At 44.5% G+C, this 21,972-nt stretch overlaps 1 protein-coding gene across 3 annotated transcripts in view; it reads left to right on the top strand.

Annotated features, from left to right (window-relative positions):
- The window catches only part of Ak5 (adenylate kinase 5), a 203,360-nt gene that overhangs the window by 40,668 nt on the left and 140,720 nt on the right, over positions 1-21,972 (top strand). For all 3 annotated transcript variants that reach the window (XM_031375895.1, XM_031375896.1, XM_031375897.1), the window contains exon 6: positions 13,289-13,480. In XM_031375895.1, the coding sequence (XP_031231755.1) occupies positions 13,289-13,480 (192 nt within the window). The remainder of the gene's footprint in view (positions 1-13,288; positions 13,481-21,972) is intronic.

The raw sequence follows: 21,972 nt of genomic DNA, 5'->3' as shown, positions 1-21,972 counted from the left end.
GGTACAGGAGGGCAGAGGAGAGGCGAGCAGAGAGGAAAAACATTTGGAAAGGTTTTATTTTTTTCTTATCTAATATTAGTTTTTCCCAAGTCACTCATATTTCCCAACAAGAAGAAAAGAAAAATGCAGCAAGTTAGTGATGGAAATCCCCTGCTACAGGGAGTGATCAATCACACCCCTCTGCTCTAGCTTTCTCTTAGGGCACAAAGAACAAGGTCACAGCAGCTGCTGCCAGGGCCAAGGGACACTTGAGAGTCTCCGTTCAGTTCAGTGGCACTAGCATAATCTGAAAGAACCATTCTTAGAATAACCACTGGCTGACAGAGCCTTGGAAAATTACCCACTTATTAATGAGACAGCAACCAAAGATTAGCTCGCCAGAAATCGCTGAGGAATGCATTGAAAATGGCCATTAAGAATGTTCAAAAATAATTTCTTTGATTTTCATAAAAAGAGCATTTTTCGTTCACCACTGCTAAACATTACAAATTCAACTAGCGTGAAATGTGTTAGAAGAACGTGTCTGTGCATGTGTTGCTGATGGGGGCCACACTGTGACACTTGAACTAATTTTCACATGTGCCTCATAGAGACATCACCCTTAGGTGTAGAAGCCAGTGGTAGCAGAAATGTAAATGTCCGTGGCCCTGCCATTGCTCTGCTGAGGGCCCTGAGGGTTGTAGTCACTAACTGATGTGGGCTCTCGGACCACCCACAGATGTAAACCCTGAGAAGGAGCCAGTCTCCAGTGTGCAGACACACAGGAGAGCTAATGACTATGAATTCCCATCCTGTGTTCCAGGAACAAATTATTCTCAGCCTTTGTCCTAGCCAAAAAATAAAAAACAAACCAAACCAAAAACAAAACAAAAAACAAACTAAGAAAACATTTTTAACTTTATTGTTTGTGTGTGTGAGTGTGTGTGTGACTGTGTGTGAGAGAGTGTAAGTGTGAGTGTGTGTGTGTGAGAGAGAGAGGTGTGTATGAGTGTGTGTGTATAAGTGTGTGTGTGAGTGTGTATGAGTCTGTGTGTATAAGAGTTTGTATGAGTGTGTGTATGTGTGAGAGAGTGTGTGTCTATATATGTATGAGTGTGTGTGTCAGTATATGTGAGTACGTGTGTGAGTGTGTGTGTCTATATATGTATGAGTGTGTGTGTCAGTATATGTGAGTATGTGTGTGAGTGTGTGTGTCTATATATGTATGAGGTGTGTGTCAGTATATGTGAGTATATGTGTGAGTGTGTGTGTGTGTCTATGTGTGTCTCTGTGTGTGAGTGTATGTGAGAGAGGTGTGTGTATGAGTGTGTGTCTAGGTTTGTGAGAGTGCGTGAATGTGTGTATATGTGAGAGTGTGTGTATGAATCTGTGTGTGAGAGAGAGAGGTGTGTGTGTCTATGTGTGCGTGACTGTGTGTGTATGAGAATGAGTGTGTATGTGAGTGTGTGAGTGTGTGTGTGTGCGTGTGTGCACATGTGCTCGCGTGCACGCATGCCATAGAATGTGTGTAAAGGTTCAAAGGACATATAACATGGAATCAGCTCTCCTTCCAACATGTGGGTCCTGAGGATCAAACTCAGGATAGCAGCCTGGGAAACATGTGGGTCCTGAGCATCAAACTCAGGATAGCAGCCTGGGAAGCAAGTGTTTTTGCCCACTATGCCTGCTTCAACCCTCTGTTCTAAAATCCAAAATCTGTCAAGCGATTTATTAGATCTTTTGGGGTAGAAGGGCAAGGCCCTGGGTGCTGAACCTAGGATATTGGGTCTGATAGGCAAGCTTAGTACTAACAAGCTATATCCCAGCTCTGACTACATTTTACATTTTGAGGCAGTCTCACTAAGTTATCCAGGCGGGTCTTGACTCCTCTGTAGCTCTGGGTAGCCTTTCACATGGGATCCTCCTACCTCAGTCTCCCCAGGAACTAGGATTCCAGGCCTTTACCACAAGCCTAGATCATTTACTTGATTTTCACAGGAGAACAAAGTTTTTCCTTGCATACTCCAGTGCAAGGTTTATATAAAGACTGAGAGATTGGGTAGAGAGTTGAATCCTGATGTCACATATTTTTGTAGGAAATATTAAGAGTTAGTAATGCTTGCAAATTGAACAAGTACTCACATAGGATGCACAAGAAATCCTGGAGAACATAAAGTGTATGTTCTCAAACTGACTGGAATTTGTTTTGTTTTCATGTGAGAGGCAGAGGATGGCCTCGAACTCACAATCCTTCACCTTCAGTCCACTCTTTTGCTCCACATTACTGAGTTTGCCAGTATGCGCCACCATGCCCGGATAGCCTCAGCTATTGCCTGTAGATATGAATTTAAAGTAGTTCTCTCATCAGTAAAAAGGGAAGAGATGGTCGAAGCAGAGAGAATGGGTGTTAGTGAGCAGAGTGGACACTGTCTTTCTTCAATCGGGAATGGTTTGATAGTCTTTTATGAATTTCTTTGGAGAGAGCACTTGTCCTTGAGTGCACACTAAGCAACAACTGGCTTCAAATGCAGCTGTAGGAAGTGTGCATCAGTTGTTAAGTGTTACCATCTTCCAGACACAAAACAGGATAGCACAGACAAGAAACAAGGGGGCTGGAGAGATGACTCAGCAATTAAGAGCACTCGGTGCTCTTTAAAGACTTCAGCCACTAGCAAAGTTCATAGAGCTATACATAACTCTGCACCTATTTTCTCTCCTTAATGTATCACTTTGCACTTAATATACCTTTGAATTCCATCTTCCTCTAAGAGATGCATTTAATGATCTGAAATGTCCTTTTGGTTTTAAGAATTTCTCAGCTTTCCCAGCATTTGCTCGTCAGGAGCACAGCAAGCTTTGGTGCACAGAGCCAGTATATAGAGTCAGTTGGTCAGGAGGGGACATCTCTCTGCTATTTTCTGCTGGCATGTGCACGTCTAAGGGTCATCTTGGTAGTCTTGCTTCCTCGCATTTATCTGCACAGTAGATGGTTTGAATCAAGTTGGCAGTCCCATACCAAGGACAATTACTGCCAACATTATGGGTTTAAATGTTCAGCGCCGGTGAAGATGTGGAGACTGGCTGGCTTAGAAACTGGCTGAATGCTGTCGCCAAATCTGCTAAGGAAAATCACTATGGCGATGGCAGCATCGCTTGACACCAGCATCTGATTCTTCCACCGTTTCTGTCGGTTGTTTCCTTTGTCTTTGGTCTGATGCCCCAAGTGTCACTGCCCTCAGTATCACGATGCCCCTACATTGAGCACTGTGAATCAGGAGGATGAGACTTAGCCCACAGAGGCACTCTGCCCTGGCACTCTGCCCTGGCACTCTGCCCTGGCACTCTGCACTGGCACCCTGCCCTGGCACCCTGCCCTGGCACCCTGCCCTGGCTTTCTCTTCCCCTCAGCATGTCCAAGTCCTTCTGTTATTCTTTTATTATCTTTTTTTTTTTTTGAGACAGAACCTCACTGCATAACCTAGGCTGCCCTTGAACCTGCAGCCATCACCTTGCCTCAGCCACCCCAGTAGCTGGGATGACAGGCAAGTGTCACCACGCCTGGCTGGTCCTTGGCTCCGTATCAGGGCTGACCGCCTGGTGCTATTAGAGGTTACTGTAGTTCTTAGTTGATGATTAAAATGGAACACATGGTAACTGTTCCTCATTAGGTTATATTTGAAGTCACCACAGAAGGGGCATGTCGCCATGGACAGCCGGGCTTGCTGACTTTCCAGAGTGTTCTGTTAACCTCCGTTGTCTGCCCCTGTGCTGTCATTGACCCCCCACTCTATTACCTTCCTAGAACCCCAACTTCTAGGTCCTAGTAGTAAGATATCATTAAATATTAGACAAATAACTTAAGCAGTTAGACTAGGTACCTAAATAACCAAGTTAATGGTGGAAGAAGACATCTGTGGGGAAAAATAGCCTCATAAGTAAGCTTATGTGCTTGCTGTCGATATGACATATATCAACACCACCTTTAATTGTCTCTTTTAAATCCCTGCATGTTGGTATCCTAATGTACCCTCGCTGCTTTTATTGGATGAAGCTCAGCACCATTAAGCCACAGAAATGTATTTTTCATAAACTAATGTTGATGGTTGTACATTTAAACCACTAATGATGCGTTCCATTCTGTGGCCATGACTAATCTGGCTTATGGCTGCGTGTGCGAGGGACAGTACCTTAGCTAACAGCCCCTGGTGTAGCAAAAACAATGTGTGTGCATTTGGGGCTGGAAGAGAACATGGCGGGGTCATAGAAATGGTAGGAGACAGCGTCTCCACAGAAAACGCCCAAACTATAAATAACGTCTCATATACTATTAATTTCCCTAAAATGTTATGTTTAATCATAGCAATCCCTTTAGCTTCAATGACTCTGAGTCTTCACTGCGCTCCTGCACTGACCTCTCATGCTGTACCTAAGTTCTTGTCAGCAGCAGTTAAAGCCAGTGTTGAGGAGCTGGCCTCAGGAATCTTGTTTCTGACAAGCTCCCCCAGTTCAAGGCCTGCCCCATTCTGTGCTGTGGCTCTCGAGTCTTCTTCTACTTATTGCTAATCAGCCTTACCTTGGTGAAGCAGATTTTCTTTAGTCCACACAACTGTGACCATCCTCAGGACAGAAATGTATTGATCTATGAAAAGACTGGGGAGGAAGGATCAACTGACTTGGGTCTCCCCTCCACTTCCATATTTTAGAGGAATGCTTGCTTATTACAATGATCTTTTAATTAACAGCTCTAAATTGGCAAATGAAAATTACACATTCCTCTTTGTTATATACAAAATGACATTTCGAAACATATATCCACTGTAAAATGGCTTGGCTGAGCAATTTAAGACACATTTCCTCATGTCCACATCAAATTTTGTAGTGAGGATATTCAAACTTACTGTCAGCCATGGTAAGCAGAGGACACATTACCGCTTACTTTGTTGTGTGACAGAACTCTTTAGCTTTTTCCTCCTGGCCGAGCTGGTGTGCCCCAGAGCCGCGTCTCCACAGACCCGCCTCTTAGAGCTCTTTCTTCATCTCAGTCACAGTGTCTAAGAGCAGGGGAAATGTCTGAGTCCTCTTTCTTAATCACCAAGGCCTAATTCTCAGCTGAAATAATCAGACACGGGAAGGAAAGAAAGTGACATTTGTAGGAAACAGATCCTGTGTGCAGCTCACCTCCATCCCAGAGTGACCTGAACTGATGGAACGCAGGGACAACAAGGGTTGGAAAACACGTGCCCTTACTGGGGAACTTTGTTTCCAAACTACACATCTGAATCATGCAGAGTTCCTTAAAAATGATCTATTTATCCTGTTTATATTCATGTGCATGTGGATGTGAGGTGAGGGTTCCCTGGAGCTAGAGTTATAGACAGACTGAGGCCACTCAGCCAGAGAGCAGGAAGTACGCCATCACTGAGTTCTCTCTCTGGCCCTGAGAACCCCTTTTATCTTGTGTGGAAAAGCAAGATCCAAAGCCTAGAGAGAGATTAAGACCAAGACAAGCCAAACGAGGCCTCCAACCCTAGTCCATCCCCCAGTCACAGACTGTCCCACGGCTGCCCCAGAAATGTGGGTCTAGACAGTGCTGTGGAGGAGGAGCCAGACGCTGGAGCCAGAGCTCCACGCCGCACCAACGCTGGCCTTCTGAGAATCTGGTTCAGCACATCCTGCTGCCTGTCCAGAAAGTAGCGAGGCAAGGGGAGCAGCAGAGAGGAGAGAGGGAGGGACGACTCTCCTCTCCAGACAAGCTGCCCCTCAGCTCTGTAGCAGCTGAAAGGCCCTCTTCCCACCAACTCCCTCACACACTTTCTCCCTACACGTGAAGAGGCTGAGAACAAAGGGCACTTTCTGAAGGAAACAGTGTTCTTCCCACACTGTGCGCTTTATTCTAGGACTAAGAAACTTCACAGCTGAGCCTCAGGGTAACCCAGGGAAGAACAGACCGAGAACACAAGCTGACACAACTCCAGCTTTGCCGCTGTCCCAGTTTATCTGTCCCGGTGCCTAGAACCTTCCAAATTCAATTTGGAAAAATTAACTCAAGACATTAATTACTTTCACCTTCCTGCCCAGAAGGAATGATCGCAGGCTACCTCCCTTGGAGAGGCGGGTGCTACAACTGCATCTGCTGAGGGGACAAGCCTGCGTGTGTGCCAATTCCTGAGGCTCCTGCGAGTCACCTGGTAAAGCTGGCTCTCCCTGCGGGGTGCTCTCACAGAGTTCCAGTATGAATCTTTGATTAAGGTCTGTTCCCTCCTCCTGGTTAAGCTCCATCAGAGTTAGGATACATTTGGTGTGTGCTGTTGCTCATTGTTGGTACACAAAGTGGATCTCATCAATATGAGGTACAGAAGCTATGAGGGAGGTAGTGGACAAGAGACACATATTCCTCTAGTTGCTACATCCCAGCCATCATGGGGCCTTACTGATCTCTAGTATCTTTACCATTCTAGTGGGTGTGTAGTTTCCACTTGAATTTTCTAAATTATTAAGATTTTGTGGTCTTGATACAATGTTGCAGACATTTTCCATTGGAGAAATGACAGTTTTCTATTCTAAATGTAAGAGTTTAGTCAAATTAGACTAATACAAGGTAAACTCTCTCATACATTTGCAGTATGTCACATATGTGGTGCTGAGTTTCCAAGATGGCTTTGTTCAGCTTGTCTCTCCACATTTCTTGCTAAATTTCAGGAATAACTTTGGTTCACTCCCCCTCCCCACCAAAAAAAAAAAAAAACTGTTAAAATTAAGGAGTGCCATTGATCATCTTAGGAAAGCTTGACATATTTTATGATCTTCGAGTTTATGGTCATGCAGTATGTCTAATTTTATTTGAATATTTGGTGTCTGCCAGGTTTAGTGTAGTGTTCTTTTAAAGGGCATTTTGTTTATCTAATGTGTATGCATTTGTGTAGGTTTATGTCTATGTGTGCCATAGTGCACACGTGAAGGCCAGAGGACACTGAGTCTCCTTTTGCCATGTTCACCACCAAGGTTCTAACTCTGGTCCTCAGGCCTTACCCACGGAGCCATCTCACTGGCCCCACTGTGGTGTCTTGTGCCACCCTTCACTAGACTGATTTAAAAACCTGGGTAATAAAATGACTTCTGCAGCAGCTACAGTTTAACTAACATGGGAGATACATGTCAGCAGCTACAGTTTAGCTAACATGGGAGATACATGTCAGTAGGTTTGTTCCTTAGCCCCTTGGAAACTACTCAGAAAAGATGTCCATGTTTCAAGATGGTGAAGGAGAGGAGAGATGACCCAGTGAGTGATAGCACTTGATGTACAGGATGGGAGCTGAGTTTAGATCCTCTGTTCCCATGTTCAATGCCAACACTGGAGTGAAGCCAGAGGATTTGGGGTTTGCTGGCCACTGTCTTAACTGAAAAATAGCAGCTTCAGTGAGAGATGTGGTCTCAAAAAGAATAAGGTAGAGAGTGACAGAGGAAGATGCTGGCCTCTGCACCACACCCGGCATCCTCCTCCATCCTCTGTACCCTGGTATGTAAGTATAACACACACATGTACATGCACATACATGCGTACACATGCACACATGTGCTTGTGTGACCACACACACATGTGCATACTCACACATGTGCACACACATGTACACACAGGAACATGAACACATGTGCACATGCACACATATATGCACGCACATGCGCATGCATGCACACATGTACACACACATGTACACACAGGAGCATAAGCACACACGTGCACACACATGCACATGTACACATGCTTACAATGAACTTACACATGCAGATGGCTCAACAATTAAGGGTACCTGCTGCTTTTGTCCACGGCGTTTGTCTTTAATATGCAAAATCCACATTCAGAGAGAAATACACACAATTTTAAAATGAAATAATTTTTTTAAAAGATGATGAAATCCGGTTATCAAGCAGCTTTCCCTTCACAGTGACCTGGTCTGCCAGCTGGGGAGCAACACAGAGGTTTTCATTTGGTAAATGTTTAATGTGTGAAAGAAGCCATTCGGTAGGACGAAGGCAAACAAGCCCTGTTAGAAGCAAGACCTCAGGGAGTGCCCCCCAGATCCACCCCTTAATCATCGGTACCTGGAACAGGCAGCACTCAGGGCCGAGTACTGAACGTTCCAGTTTTAAAGCCATTTGTCACCAGCGTGCAGATGTTTGCAGGTTTGTGGTTAATTCAGGCTGGGCAGCTCCCATTCCTTATCCACCTCTTACTTTCTATGACTCCAGTTTTTATTTCAGTGCTAATTGTGATTTTGTTTCCTAATTTCTGACAGTGTAACAGATCCGATTTAGGAGTCGAAGCTTTCCTAATACAGTTCCATAAAGAACAGGGCAGAGAGTGACCCTGTTGGGTGAGAGTGTTAAAACTGAATTTTCTTTTGAGCCTGGCACCATGAATGTATTCTTGCTTATACAAAGGCTGATTCCTTTGAACAGAATTAAGGGCTTAAAATGGATCCAGGGAGACTGAATTATCCATGGGATGCGGGGAGGGGGTGCGTGGGAGGAGGGGAAGGACTCACTGACTTAATCCAATGGGAGAAACAGTATCAACTCTTTCAAATTTTACAGCCATGTAGACAAAAGCCGTTGTCTCTGTTTTCTTTCCCGTGTATTGTTGTGTCTCACTTATTCAGTTGGGACATGCTTCCGAGAGCAGGGGGGACCACGGACTGCATGGTTCCTCCTGTCTAGTGAGGCAGCCCTCCCTGCATCTCAAGTCAGCTTCGTGAACAATCCCTAAGGATTTATTCTTCTGAAATACAGTTGCTACCAGAGAAACTGAGGCCCCGTTTGGGGTTCTCAGTCTCATTGATCAAAGAATCCAGAGATGGACTCACAGGAAGCTCAAGGATGATTTTATGAGACGTCATGGGGAAGCAGAGTGCAGGTCAGATGAAGAAGCTAGCAGCCTTTGGAGGGTCAGTGAAGTGTCGGCCCTTTCAGATGTGGGACAGAAGTGCACAGCTGGTTAAGAGAGGAAAAGGGACACCCTAGAATGGCCGTGGACTGTCAGTGGAGCTGAGGAACTAGAGCCAAGGCACCATGCATGTCTGCTCTTCTATAGTCCTCCTCAAGCTCCTCTTTCACTTTGAGAGCTTTGGCCCTTCCCTGCACACAGTTTTCTTTCACACAGCACATAGTGTGGCTTTTTCCACCCTCACTCTACTTCACACAATGTGGTGGAGAGAAAACACAGCAAGTTACATACTTTTCTCTCTCAAATGGAGTGCTGTTGGACGCCATGAGTCCCCAGCAAGTGAAGGACCATGTAGCAGTGCTAGGTTTAGCCGGGCCACCAGCAGCTGGGGTCTGGTTGCTTACTACCCTAGCTACTGGGCTAGCCTTGTCTGTTTGAGGCTTTAATTTTTGTTTTTTGTTTTGAATTCACAGTCATATGCTTTTCAGTGTGTACCAAGAAAGACAGAGGAGTAATCACAGTTATAAAACTAAGTAAATTTGCAATTTCACTTTAAGACCGTTTTTCTCCACATCGACCTTCCACTCATGAGAAGATATTTTTTATATATACATTACACACACACACACACATATGTGTATATGCTGCTCCACTTTTTGATAAGTCTAAAGTGACTATTTATAAACTCTACTAATTTAAATACCAACCTAACAAAATGCAGTTTTACTCGGAGTGCACAATAGGATTTTGAAGCTGTCTGGTATACAGAAACCAACCACAAGCCCGTAAATGACCTCACTGTGTCACAGAGGGAGGGAAGCTTCTGCATCCACTCAGACTAAGATACGAGTCATCCGAGCATCCGCCAGTCGATTTGCATAGGTGCACAGTGCAAGAATTTAAAACTACAAGATGCGTTTACTTGTATCCCATACTGACCTGATACTTCAAGGATGTTTCTTTCCCCTGCATTAATTATATATAATTAATATATAGCATTATCAAAACAAACTTAATATAGTGTCGTTTGTTTGTCAGTAATTGCCTTCTTCCTGCTAGGGTGTGATAGTTCATATCTTTAGTCCCAGCACTTGGGAGGCAGAGGCAGGTGGATTTCTGAGTTCGAGACCAGCCTGGTCTACAGAGTGAGTTCCAGGACAACCAGGGCTATACAGAGAAACCCTGTCTCGAAAAACAAAACAAAACAAACAACAACAAAAAGTTGCCTTCTTCCCTTACATGATTTATTTAAAGTAGTTTTAAATGTGTCCTTTATCATGCCTTGTAAGGATAAATATCACATATAATAATAAATACAAATTTTATAGTACAGCATTTTAGAAAATAAAGTTTTAGCTTCACACTTGAAGCTCCTGATTGTATGCCATAAAAACTACAAATGATTTTCTAAGTTTTTAAGGTTATTTAAAAGCAGTTTACATTTTTGGTATATTTATCTGTGTATGTCTATGGTATATGTATATATATGTTTTTGTATGTGTGCATGTGGAGATAGTGTGTGTGCACATGTGTGTGTGTGCATGTGTGTGTGTATGTGTGTGCATGTGTGTGTGTGTGTGCGTGTGTGTGTGTGTGTGTGCATGTGTGTGTGTGTAAGCCAGAGGTCAGCCTCATCCAGGGTCTTCTTCAGCTCTCTCCAGCTTACATTTTGTTTTTGAGGCAGAGTCTCCCACTGGTCCTGAGCTGGGCTGGCAGACTAGGGCGCTCCAGTAGTCCACGCCTCCTGCACACTAGGATTACAGAACGCATCGATGCCTGGCTTCTACACAGGACTCTGGGGATCTGAGCTCTGGTCTTCAAGCTTGCATGGCAAGCCCTTTACTGTCCAAGCCATCCCCTTAGCCACACGTGGGTCTTGTTTGTACTTCTCTCTTCCTTTCTTTCTTTCTTTCTTTCTTTCTTTCTTTCTTTCTTTCTTTTTAAAGAATGCTAAATTATTGTATCGGAAATCTCCCCTTTATTTAAGAAAATGGATTCAGAAAGACTGAAGTTGCCAAAGGACAAACATCTGCCAAATGACAAATTCTCCATTAGCGGCAACCTATGGGTTGTGACCTCTTCCACAAGGGTCACACATCAGGTATCCTGCATATCAGACATTTATATTAAGATTCAGAACAGTAGCAAAATTATGGTTATGAAATAACGACAAAAATAATTTTATAGTTGGGATCACCACATCATGAGTCCATCCATTAAAGGGTCAAGCGTTAGGAAGGTTCTGAATCACTGTCCTAGATGGAAACTAAAGACAATCTCATTCTGGATCCATCTCATCTGGATCAGTCCCCTTCCCTGATGCAGGTGTGATCAAGTGCCTGGGCACTGCAGGGAAGCTGAAGGGCTCTGAGACAAACCAAGAGTATGGTGATCCCTGAGACAGACGGAGGCCGGTGAGGGTTACAGGTGTCTATTAGGGCTTCTAGTTCAGAGATTTAAGAAACGGGTATTGTTACCAGAAGAAGGAGGGAGAAGAGAGAGTGGGGAGGGAGAAAAAAAGGAAGGGAGAGGTGAGGGATGGGGGAAGGGAAGGGGGAAGGGGAGGGGAGAGGAGAGGGGAATAGGAGGGGAGGAGTTTTACTGTGACATGATTCAGCTAGGAAGTGCTAAGGTCAATTTTGAACCTGGCTGAGTCACAAGTTACATTAAGACTTCTGGAAAGAACTGTCACAAAGACACATGAAAACACAGGGCTGAGGGCTGTTGAACATCAGTGGAGAAAGTGTGTATTGGGACCAGTATGGGGTGCAGATGAAAACCAAACAGGAGAGCTGCTGCAGGAGAGCAAGCCTAGAGAGGAGAAAATATGATTGGAGACTTGGAAAACAACCTGCTTGGGAGTTTGAGAGGAAAAAATATTTTTAGGAAAAAAACAACAACAAAAGAAAAAAATATGTCAGAGGTGACCCAGAATCATACAGGGAAATCAAGAGCCAGGGAGCATGGCCAATGCCTTGAGCTTGTTCTGGCTCCATGTGCATGTCTCCTGGATAACACAGGGCCATCCATTCACACATCCACATTGGCTCATGAAGGCACAGATGCTTGGTCATTCAAATCTTGGCCCTCCATTTGGGTGTTAGGTCCTGATACAAATACTTCCAGCCTTCCAAGTCAATTGTCTTTTTCATCCTTAAAAAATGATGTTCTCTGTCGGGATGCATGTGTGTATGAATGTGTATGTGTATGCATGTATGTGTACGAGTGTGTATGTGCTCACAATTGCATGCATGTGTATGTATGCATGTGTGTATATGTGTGTATGTATGTGTGCGTATGTGTGTATGTATGTGTGCATATGTGTGATGTGTGTGTATGTGTGTCTATGTGTGTGAATGTATGTGCATGTGTACATATATGTGCGTGCTTAAGTATCATGTCATGTGTGAGGAGAGGAGAAGATGCCTAGGCTGGAGGAGCTTTTATCTCTGGAGCATGTGAGTGCTGGGTCAAATTTAGATTGTCAGCCCTGGGTGAGAAATGCTTTTACACACCCAGCCATCTCAGAGGGCACAGAAGCAATTCTTTTTTTTAAATTGGAGACTCTTACTTTAAACTACCATGCCTTTAGTCTCTTCCAGGCTCAGCAGTAAACTGCATTTACTTCTTGTCATATTACCTTTTAAAACTAACATTCCAGTTCTCCATTACAAAAAAAAAAAATGGTCATTTTTAAAGCTTTATCCACATAACTCTTTGGTCTTTCATGAAAGACTCTGACCTTCTGGTGCTGTGTGACCGGAGAAGGAAGAGAGGTCACAGACCAAACAGAGCAAGACTCAACTTTGACCTTAGTGGCTGCGTGAACTCATCAGAGCTCTGGATTCTCAAAGGCTTGTTCTGCTCATGTACAATCAGACTTAATGTGTTTTACCCCGTAGAATGCCATGAAGCTTAGTCATGTTACCAGGAACAAGCTGAGCTTCAGGCCATTAGCATACAGTAAGTAGCCAGTTGTAAAATACCAACAGATAGCGGTTACAGAGGAAACATGGGCTTGCTGCAGACAACTGGGGCCCAGCATTCATCTCTCCTCTAACGTCAGGTTATGCATGCTCTAGCAAAGTTCAGCCTGAAAATGTATGTGAGCATAGACAGAAAGTGTGTTTTCTGAAGTATAAAGGGCTCCCACACACTGCCACATGAGATAGGCTGTCAGTTACAGGGACAGCAATAAGACAAGGCAGGCCTGCCCTTGTGTAGCGAGCAGCTCAGGAAATAAGCTGGAAAAGACAGAAAAGGCAGAGGACGTTGACACCACAACAGAACCATCGGAGGGTCCTGCTGCTGTCGATGTGGGTGTTGCTTGACACCATAAACACCTGTCTACCTGTCTGCTTCCCTCAGATCTGCACCCCTGACCTGGTGGTGTTCCTGGCTTGTGCCAACCAGAGGCTCAAGGAGAGATTACAGAAGCGTGCAGAGCAGCAGGGGCGGCCAGATGACAACCTGAAAGCAACCCAAAGGAGACTGGTGAACTTCAAGCAGAACGCAGCCCCACTAGTGAAGTTCTTCCAGGAGAAGGGGCTCATCATGACTGTAAGTTGGCTCCAGGCGGGAGGGGCAGGAGAAGGGGCTCATCATGACTATAAGTTGGCTTGGGGAGGGCGGGGAGTAACCACACAAGAATGACTTTCAGACCCCCAACCAGCCCATGTTCTCACTTGGACATGCTCTTGATTTTAAGGAGTGGCTTTGGGACAATGTGCAGGATCAATTTAAAAGGGGTGGTCATTTTTAGTAATATCCCTTGATTTAGCCATAATGATTCTTAAAACCTTGCATTGTAGTTGGATCTTTGTGAAAGAGGATGAATTAACCTTGTCTCTCCTTCTATACCGTCTGGGTTTAAAGTGTTTGAGGCCACAGTCTGGGTAGTTTTAAGCAACATGGGCCCACTTCTCTGTTTACCGAGGCCTCGTGACATCAGTAGACAGCGGTCGGCATGGTGTGGAAGGGGATTTTATTTTTAAGTTGGACTTTGTCAAGTACTATAAGAGGTCCTGACTCTGCTGTAACATTCTCTGATGCTTTGTCTTGTAAATTTGAGCTAGGATTGAAACAGGGGGGATCCATCTTTCCGATCCTTTAATAGAGTGCACGCATTGTGTGTGTTTATATTGACACACACATGTCAATATAAACGTTTCCTACATGCTCTGTTGGTTCTAAGGTTACCAATATTCAGGGTTCCAATGAAGGATGATACTGGGTCTTCATGTCTGAGTGTGAGCTTCAGAGGTGAAGGCCAACCTGACTGACAGATCTGATTCAAGTATTAAGTTGCAGCAAAGACAGAGATCATGGGCCATAAAATAGTTCCTCGTGCCACAAAATCCACAGCATGTCCCTGGCAGCTGGTCTACCGTAGGCAACCTCAGTCCTCTCTTTCCTGCCCTCTCTGCCCCTTTGCCTCAGACGGGGAGTTCGTGCCTACTGGGCTGATGTATTCTACTGGGAATCTGGTGAAAATGATGTCCACCCACCCCATTCTTTCAGTTTCTATGGAACAGCTGAAACACAGTCACAGGTCTAAGGATACCTGGGTGAGCTACGGTGCTCTGAGATGTGGCGATTGAATAGTCTTTGCAGTCTTCGTATTGTGCTTTGTGCTTTAAGTCAGAATTGTAAATCTGGTCTGGAGACGACTTACCATGCCAGAGGTCATTTATTTTTTGGCTTGAAATAGACATTGAGTTCTAGGAAAGATTCAGGCACACTGGGGTGGATTTTTCTATGGTGTGTGTGTGTGTGTGTGTGTGTGTGTGTGTGTGTACATGTACTTGTGTGTGTGCACAACTGTGTGTGCATGAGTGCACATGTATTGTGTTTTTCTCACCAATTAACAGTGCTGATTTCTGCCTCGTGCATAATAAAATAAATGAACCCCATAGACTAAATCCCAATTGCAAGAAGCAAAGCCAGAGCTTTAATTGATATGTACAAGGCTTAAAGGTATTATGGGTTGTCTTGAAGACTCCCTGCCTCTCACGTTCCTCACAAACTGAGCGGATCTCCCAAATGAATGCAGAGTGAGGAGCATTAATTTACTAATATTTTGCATGGAGGTGAAGTGCCACTGCCTATAATTGAGGGAGGTTGTGACAGTAGGGCTGGCAGTCTGTGACCTCACTGCCACAGTCAAATGAGTCCTGAGATAAATGCCTCTAATTACGGGAGAAAACTTGCCTTGCAAAGTCACCTATTGGAAGCCAAGGAACACAGGCTGAGCTCCCAGGAGTACACTTTGAAATAAAAAAAAAAAGAAAGAAAGAAAAAATAGCTTGCCAAAGTCATCACTACTGTCCACTGAGACATGTGTGCTCTCAGGCTGGGATCAGGGTTCCCTCTCAGAATTCCATGGCACTCCTGTGGTGAAAAATGAGCTAAATAGCAAAAGTAGTCATCTCTACTCGTCTCCGACATGGTAAGATTTTAATAAAAACCCGTTAGTTAATAGGTTAGACTCAAGGTTTCCCTTTTCTCTGCCTCTTCTCCAGTCCCTGCCCAGGCTTCTTCCGGACACTTCCAACAGATTCCTGTACTCACTTGGTAAATATTTACTTAGAGGTTACTCTGCTGGTTGTTAGGAGTGCAGGCTGAGGAGTTGGTGGTGGTTAAGAGTGATTAGTGAGTTCGGACACTGTCCTCGCTAGCGTTTTCTTGCTTTAATGACTACCATAGCCAAAGCAACTCAAAGAAGAAAAGGTCTACCAGATCCTTCTGAGACAGCCCATTGCTGAGGGAAGGCAGGGCAGCCACAGAGAAACGCTGCTCTGATCCGGGACAGCCATTGCTGAGGGAGGGCAAGGCAGCCACAGAGAAACGCTGCTTTGATCTGGGACAGCCATTGCTGAGGGAAGGCAAGGCAGCCACAGAGAAACGCTGCTCTGATCCGGGACAGCCATTGCTGAGGGGAGGCAAGGCAGCCACAGAGAAACGCTGCTCTGATCCAGGACAGCCATTGCTGAGGGAGGACAAGGCAGCCACAGAGAAACGCTGCTCTGATCCAGGATAGCCATTGCTGAGGGAAGGCAGGGCAGCACTCGAAGCAGAAGCCACAGAGAAATGCTGCTCTCTGCTTTGCTTTCTCAGGCTGTGCAGCATCTACCTTCCTCCTTCTCCTTCTCCTTCTCCTTCTCCTTCTCCTTCTCCTTCTCCTTCTCCTTCTCCTTCTCCTTCTCCTTCTCCTTCTCCTTCTTCGTCGTCTTCTTCTTGTTGTTTATTATCTAATCGTTTTTTTACAGTCCAGTCATTATCCCCCTCCCATTCGGCCCTCTGACAGTTCTTCATCCCATTCCTCTTCCCCCATCTCCAAGAGGATGTCCCCACCCCACCTCCACATCACCCCACACCCATAAACCTGTAGCCAAACTAACTAAAGGGCACAGAAACAGTATCCAAATTAACAAAATCAGAAATGAAAAGTGAGACATAACAACAGAAACTGAAGAAATTCAAAAAATCATCAGATCCTATACTCAACAAAACTGAAAAATCTAGCTGAAATGGACGATTTTCTAGACAGATATCATGTTCCATAGTTAAATCAAAACCAGGTAAACTATCTAAATTGGCCTATAGTCCCTAAGGAAATAGAAGAAGTCATTAAAAACCTCCCAACCAAAAAAAGGCCCAGGGCCAGATGGCTTTAGTGCAGAATTCCCCCAGACCTTCAAAGAAGAGCTAATACCAACACTCCTTAAACTATTGCATAAAAGAGAAACAGAAGGAACATTACCTCATTCATTCTCGGATGCCACAATTACTCTGATACCTAAACCACACAGAGACCCAACAAACAAAGAGAACTTGAGATCAGCTCCCTTTCAGATCAGTTGCCTACGGATGGTACTGCCCACAGTGGGCCTAAACCTTTCTACATCAATCAGCAGTCAAGAAAATGCCCGCCCATCTCCAGAGGACAAGCTGAGGGAGCACTTTTGTAGTTGAATTTTCTCTTCCCAGGAATGTCTAGTTTTGTGTCAAGTTGACAATAACTAGGACAGACACGCAGACCCCTATATAAAGTTGGGCATGGCTAAGATTATGTGCAACCCCAGTACTTGGGGTGGGACAGAGATACGAGGATTGTTGGGGTTGGCTAGCCAGCCTAGCTGAAAAACAGTGAGATTTAGTGAGAAGCCCTTGTCTTGAAAGAATAAAGCAGAGAGCAATAATGTAGGTCGTCTGATGCCTTCCAGGTGCACAGTACATTCAACCATGCACACACATGTATGCCTGACACACATAAAAATTAAATGAGAGTAAAGACTTTCAGTTTCTTCCTTGACTGTTTCAAGCTCATAGAACAGTGCTTGCCCAGGACTCAGGATGTGCCTAGTATGTGAAGCGTGTCTAGTTTATGGGGAAACATGTATGAAACTACACACTATAAACTGAATGGAAGGATATTCAGAATCCCTCACACACTTTTTGCAGTCGCAGGGATTGGGTTTCCTGCAACGAACAGAACAGACTCCCTCCCCATCCATGCAAAAGGATTAACCGCTTTACTCCCGAGGACCATAGAGAGGAGAAACCGCCTGGTGCTCCTCTCAGGTCCCTGAACTTCAAAACCTTATATGAAGCCTCAGCTCCACTGCCATTTAATGTCCTATCGCCCCACAAGGCAGGACATAGCCATGTACCTTGTGATGTGGGTACCGCTAGAGAAAGGATGTGACGTGGTGGATGACAATGTGGAGACCATGTTAAATGTGCACCAGACGTCTTTATTGCATGTCTTAGGTACCAGTGGCATCACTTGATGAACACCTATGTAACCTGAAGACAGCATGACCTTCTCTGTAACCCATATATCTTACCTGTAAAATGGATCCCATCCTCCATGCTGTCCTGCTGTGCTTCTGAGGATTAACTGGACAGCATATGTGTAAAGAGTCCATAGACTGCGGAGTCATTTAGCGGATGAACACCACCGCAGGGTTTCTGTGTCTTCCTTTCTCTTCTACTCCCTTCCCTACCCCCAATACTCATCTTCTAGGATCTGAAACGCTCACTAGTAAGACCATGTCTTTTCAGGAAATACTGTTGTTCCCCAAACAGATGTTCTTGAAGAAACCCCTAATTAATAATGTAGGGATCTAAAACTTCATAGCAACTTATTGGTTTCTTCTAAATGTGACTCTTGATGAATTTCTAAGTTGACCCAGTAGCTTTGGTTGTCTATTTTGTGGTACCTGGGATTGAACCGAGGGTCGTATGTCTACTAGGAAAGCCCTCTAACGCTGAGTCAGGAAAATTTTTTAAACAAATATATCATCCACAGAATGAAGATGTGTCTGAATAATGTGGGTGAATTGTAATGGACATCAACTAATTCTTTTTTTTTTCTACTTCTTCAACTGTTTATCTGTTGTGATCTGGAACTAAAGAAAAAGCCTATTTTTACTGAAAAGAAAATCTAATAGTATGAAGTACAGGGCAGTGTGCCACTGGACATTGGGATCTTGTCATCTTCCTGTCACACTGAGCTCCTCCACGATTGTTTCATTCTACGTTCATGCATGCAGTCATTGGGATCTTGTCATCATTCTTCCTGTCACACCGAGCTCCTCCACGATTGTTTCATTATACATTCATGCATGTAGTCTTGTTTGCCAGGGTGAATTTAGATGATAGGAATTCAGAAGTCTAGTATATTTTGATCTTCATGAAATTTTCTTCAATGTGTTGCTCTTTGCTCACCATAATGTTAGATGTAATTTTTCACCGTGTCTTTATTGATCCTTACGTTTTTTTACTAGAGAGTCAAAAGTTGGGTGTTCTGAGGGTTTTTGAAGTGTTTTTCATGGGGATTTGGTGTGTTTAGAATTGGGAAAGTTGTGTATTGATGTAAAATGAGTGAGCTGACTCTCATGATATTTTGGACACTTGGACTTATGAGCTACACTACTTTTGAATACTAAGTTCCCTTTTATAAATTTTTGAAGTCTCAATGCAATGTTAGCTATTATCTAACTAATTAAAAGCTAGACAAATATCTAGCTATTTAAAAGCTTAAACAAAATACAAATTAGTTTTTGTTGGATTATCACTGGTCAAGCAGTCCTAGTAACTTTGTTTCTTAGCCTTTGTGGTATTAGTGGTCCAACCCGCTGTCTTGTGGATACTGGGCTGGCACTTTACCACAGAGACACACTTCCAGCCCAGCTCCATAGATGATGGACAGACTCAAATCGTGCATGCAAGACTGCTTTATTTTTGAAGAAAAAAGCATTTAAGTGCCTGAAAACTGAAGGGCAAAATACAATGTCTGCGTTATTTTCCAAAATGCACCAAAGCTTAAGACAAAATACTCAATAGCACTGAAAAAGCTATTCTTAATATAGCTGATAATTAGTGAGAGACTCATCCAGGAAGGGCACTGGACACCAAACTAACACCCTGGGTTCAGTCCCCTAGTCCCACATGATGGAAGGAGAGAACCTAGTCTCCAAAGTTGTCCTCTGACCTTCACATGCATTCATTCCATGGTGCACGCACACACACACACACACATACACACACACACACACACACACACACACACACACATACAGAGAGAGAGAGAGAATAAGTAAAATATAATAAAAAGATTTTATTTTTAAAATTGTGTGATAATCAATGAATTTCTGTAGTCTACTTTAAATGGTGAAGCAATCGTATGGCTATTTTTCCTGTGGACATTTGATAAGAGGAGATAAGGGAACGCATGACTTTAAAATGAGAAGTAAGCTATAGTTGTAAAATGTATGAAGAAGCTTCATAATTTATAGCAGAGACTACCAGTTGAATTTCTTCAGATAATGAACACATATGCCAAAAGGTACTAAAAACAGGACTATTCCTTATTCAGCAACACCAGCTTTTGTAAGATCATGGAGAAGTTATTAGCTAGAGTTTGTATTCTCTCATTTCAGTAATTATATCATATAACGTTGGGAGTTTGGGTTTTACAAAGTGGGAGTGTGGGGCAGTGGTCTGTTCAGGCAACCTGGGCCCAGTCAAGTAGTAGGCCTAGAACTCTGGAGCCCCAGTGGGCAATTTCTGCCTGCAAGGGGTGGAAGGAGTTTGACTATAACTTCTGGGTCCTTGGCTCCTGTTTCAGTCACAACCTCTCACAGCTGCCCCCACAGGAGATGTGTGCTCTGTCAGGTAGACAATGCTCCAAGCTCCCAGAATTCTAGCTGGACCCTACCCCCAGTCATCTGAGTACAGAGAGGTATGCCCCACCCCACAGACAGATAGCCACGCCTCATGTAATATAAGGGGTGGTTCACCCCCTCCCCTCTCTCTTGCCTTCTTCCTCTCTCTCTCTCTTTCTCTTTGTTCTCTCATGCCTTCTTCCTCTCTTGTCTCCTTTCTTTCCCTTCTCTACCTTCTTCTCTTCTCCTCTCCTTTCTTTCTCTCTACATGACCAGCCTATTTTCTCTTTCCTATAATAAAGTATCTGACTTATGCATTGCCTCCTTTTAACTAACTAACGCACTGTGCAGCTCCAGGCCTCAGCAGCAGTGTGGGGGCCCCAGGCCCACATGGGTATATAAGGTGAGGAGAGCAATGTGTTTTTTGGCATTCTTTGAAGTTAATTTATTTATTTACATACTTACTTATTTATCTTTGAGGTGGGGTGTTATGTGTGAAATAAGGGGTCATAAAGCTCAGGCTGAACTTAGACTTGCTACATAGCTAAGATGACCTTGAATTTCTGATCCTCCTGCCTCCACCGCCCTAGTGATGGTATTATAGGCATGTACCACCATGTTCACCTGGAATATGCAGTTTAGGATGTGGAACTCAAGGCCTATTGCACTTCAGGCAAGCACTCTACCAACTGAGCTATATCTTGATTCCCTGAAATGAATATTTTCAACATGTACACGCTCTTGCTCTCACATCCGTTGTCATCCTCTCTCTCTCTCTCTCTCTCTCTCTCTCTCTCTCACACACACACACAGAGAGAGAGAGAGAGAGAGAGAGAGAGAGAGATTAGAAATGATTCTGCGAATAAGGTTTCTAAATAAATATTTGACTTCTGACAAAAAAACAAAAGCAAAACCCAGAAGCCTCCCAGCCTATGCCTGGCTTTCCTCACTGCTCTGTGGCTTGGGGGACACTCCATCACCAGGTAACATCAAGCAGACCATGGAGGACACACTCCTGTCAAAGGTAAGGGTGTATCGGGGCTGTGGAGTATTTAAGTCACATGGGAGCTGTGACATGGGCACACAAGCCCCCTCTCTGCACTGGGTACTGCCCCTCTCTGCACTGGGTACTGTCCCGGAGCCCAGGAAGCTCTGTGGGAGCTGTGACATGGGAACACAAGCCCCCTCTCTGCACTGGGCACTGTCCCGGAGCCCAGGAAACTCTATGGGAGCTGTGACTGACACACAAGCCCCCTCTCTGCACTGGGCACTGTCCCGGAGCCCAGGAAGCTCTGTGTCTGCTTTCTTCATCTGCCCTGCACCCTTCCTTTCAGTCAGGGGGTCTCCCTACTACACATTCCAAATTCCACACTGAGAGAGATTACTTCCCTGAACAAGAATAAACAGGAACCATAACCAGATCTAGACAGAGACAATGAATAATTATTTTTTAATGAACTTTGAGTTTCATGGGAACCATCAGTAAGATTCAAAATGCAAGTGCACTGTGCGGTTTAATGTAAAATGTCCCCCATAGGTTTGTGTGCTTCAACACCTGGTCCCCAGAGGGTGGCACTGTTTGGAAGAGGACCTTAAGATGTTTCCTGGAGGAAGTTTGTCACTGGCGCTGAGCTTTGAGGTTTTATAGCCTGGCTCCTCCTCCTCCTCCTCCTCCTCCTCCCCTTCCTCCTCCTCCTCCCCTTCTTCCTCCTCTTCCTCCTCCTCCCCTTCCTCCTCCTCCTTCTCCTCCTCCACTACTCCTTCCTCCTCCTCCTCCACTACTCCTTCCTCCTCCTCCTCCTCCTCCTCCACTACTCCTTCCTCCTCCACTACTCCTTCCTCCTCCTCCTCCTCCTCCACTACTCCTTCTTCCTCCTCCTC

Source organism: Mastomys coucha, unplaced genomic scaffold (genome assembly GCF_008632895.1).
Source record: "Mastomys coucha isolate ucsf_1 unplaced genomic scaffold, UCSF_Mcou_1 pScaffold16, whole genome shotgun sequence".
NCBI lineage: Eukaryota > Metazoa > Chordata > Mammalia > Rodentia > Muridae > Mastomys > Mastomys coucha.
Note: the sequence above shows the minus strand (reverse complement) of the source record. Positions and strands in the feature narration are given on the sequence as shown.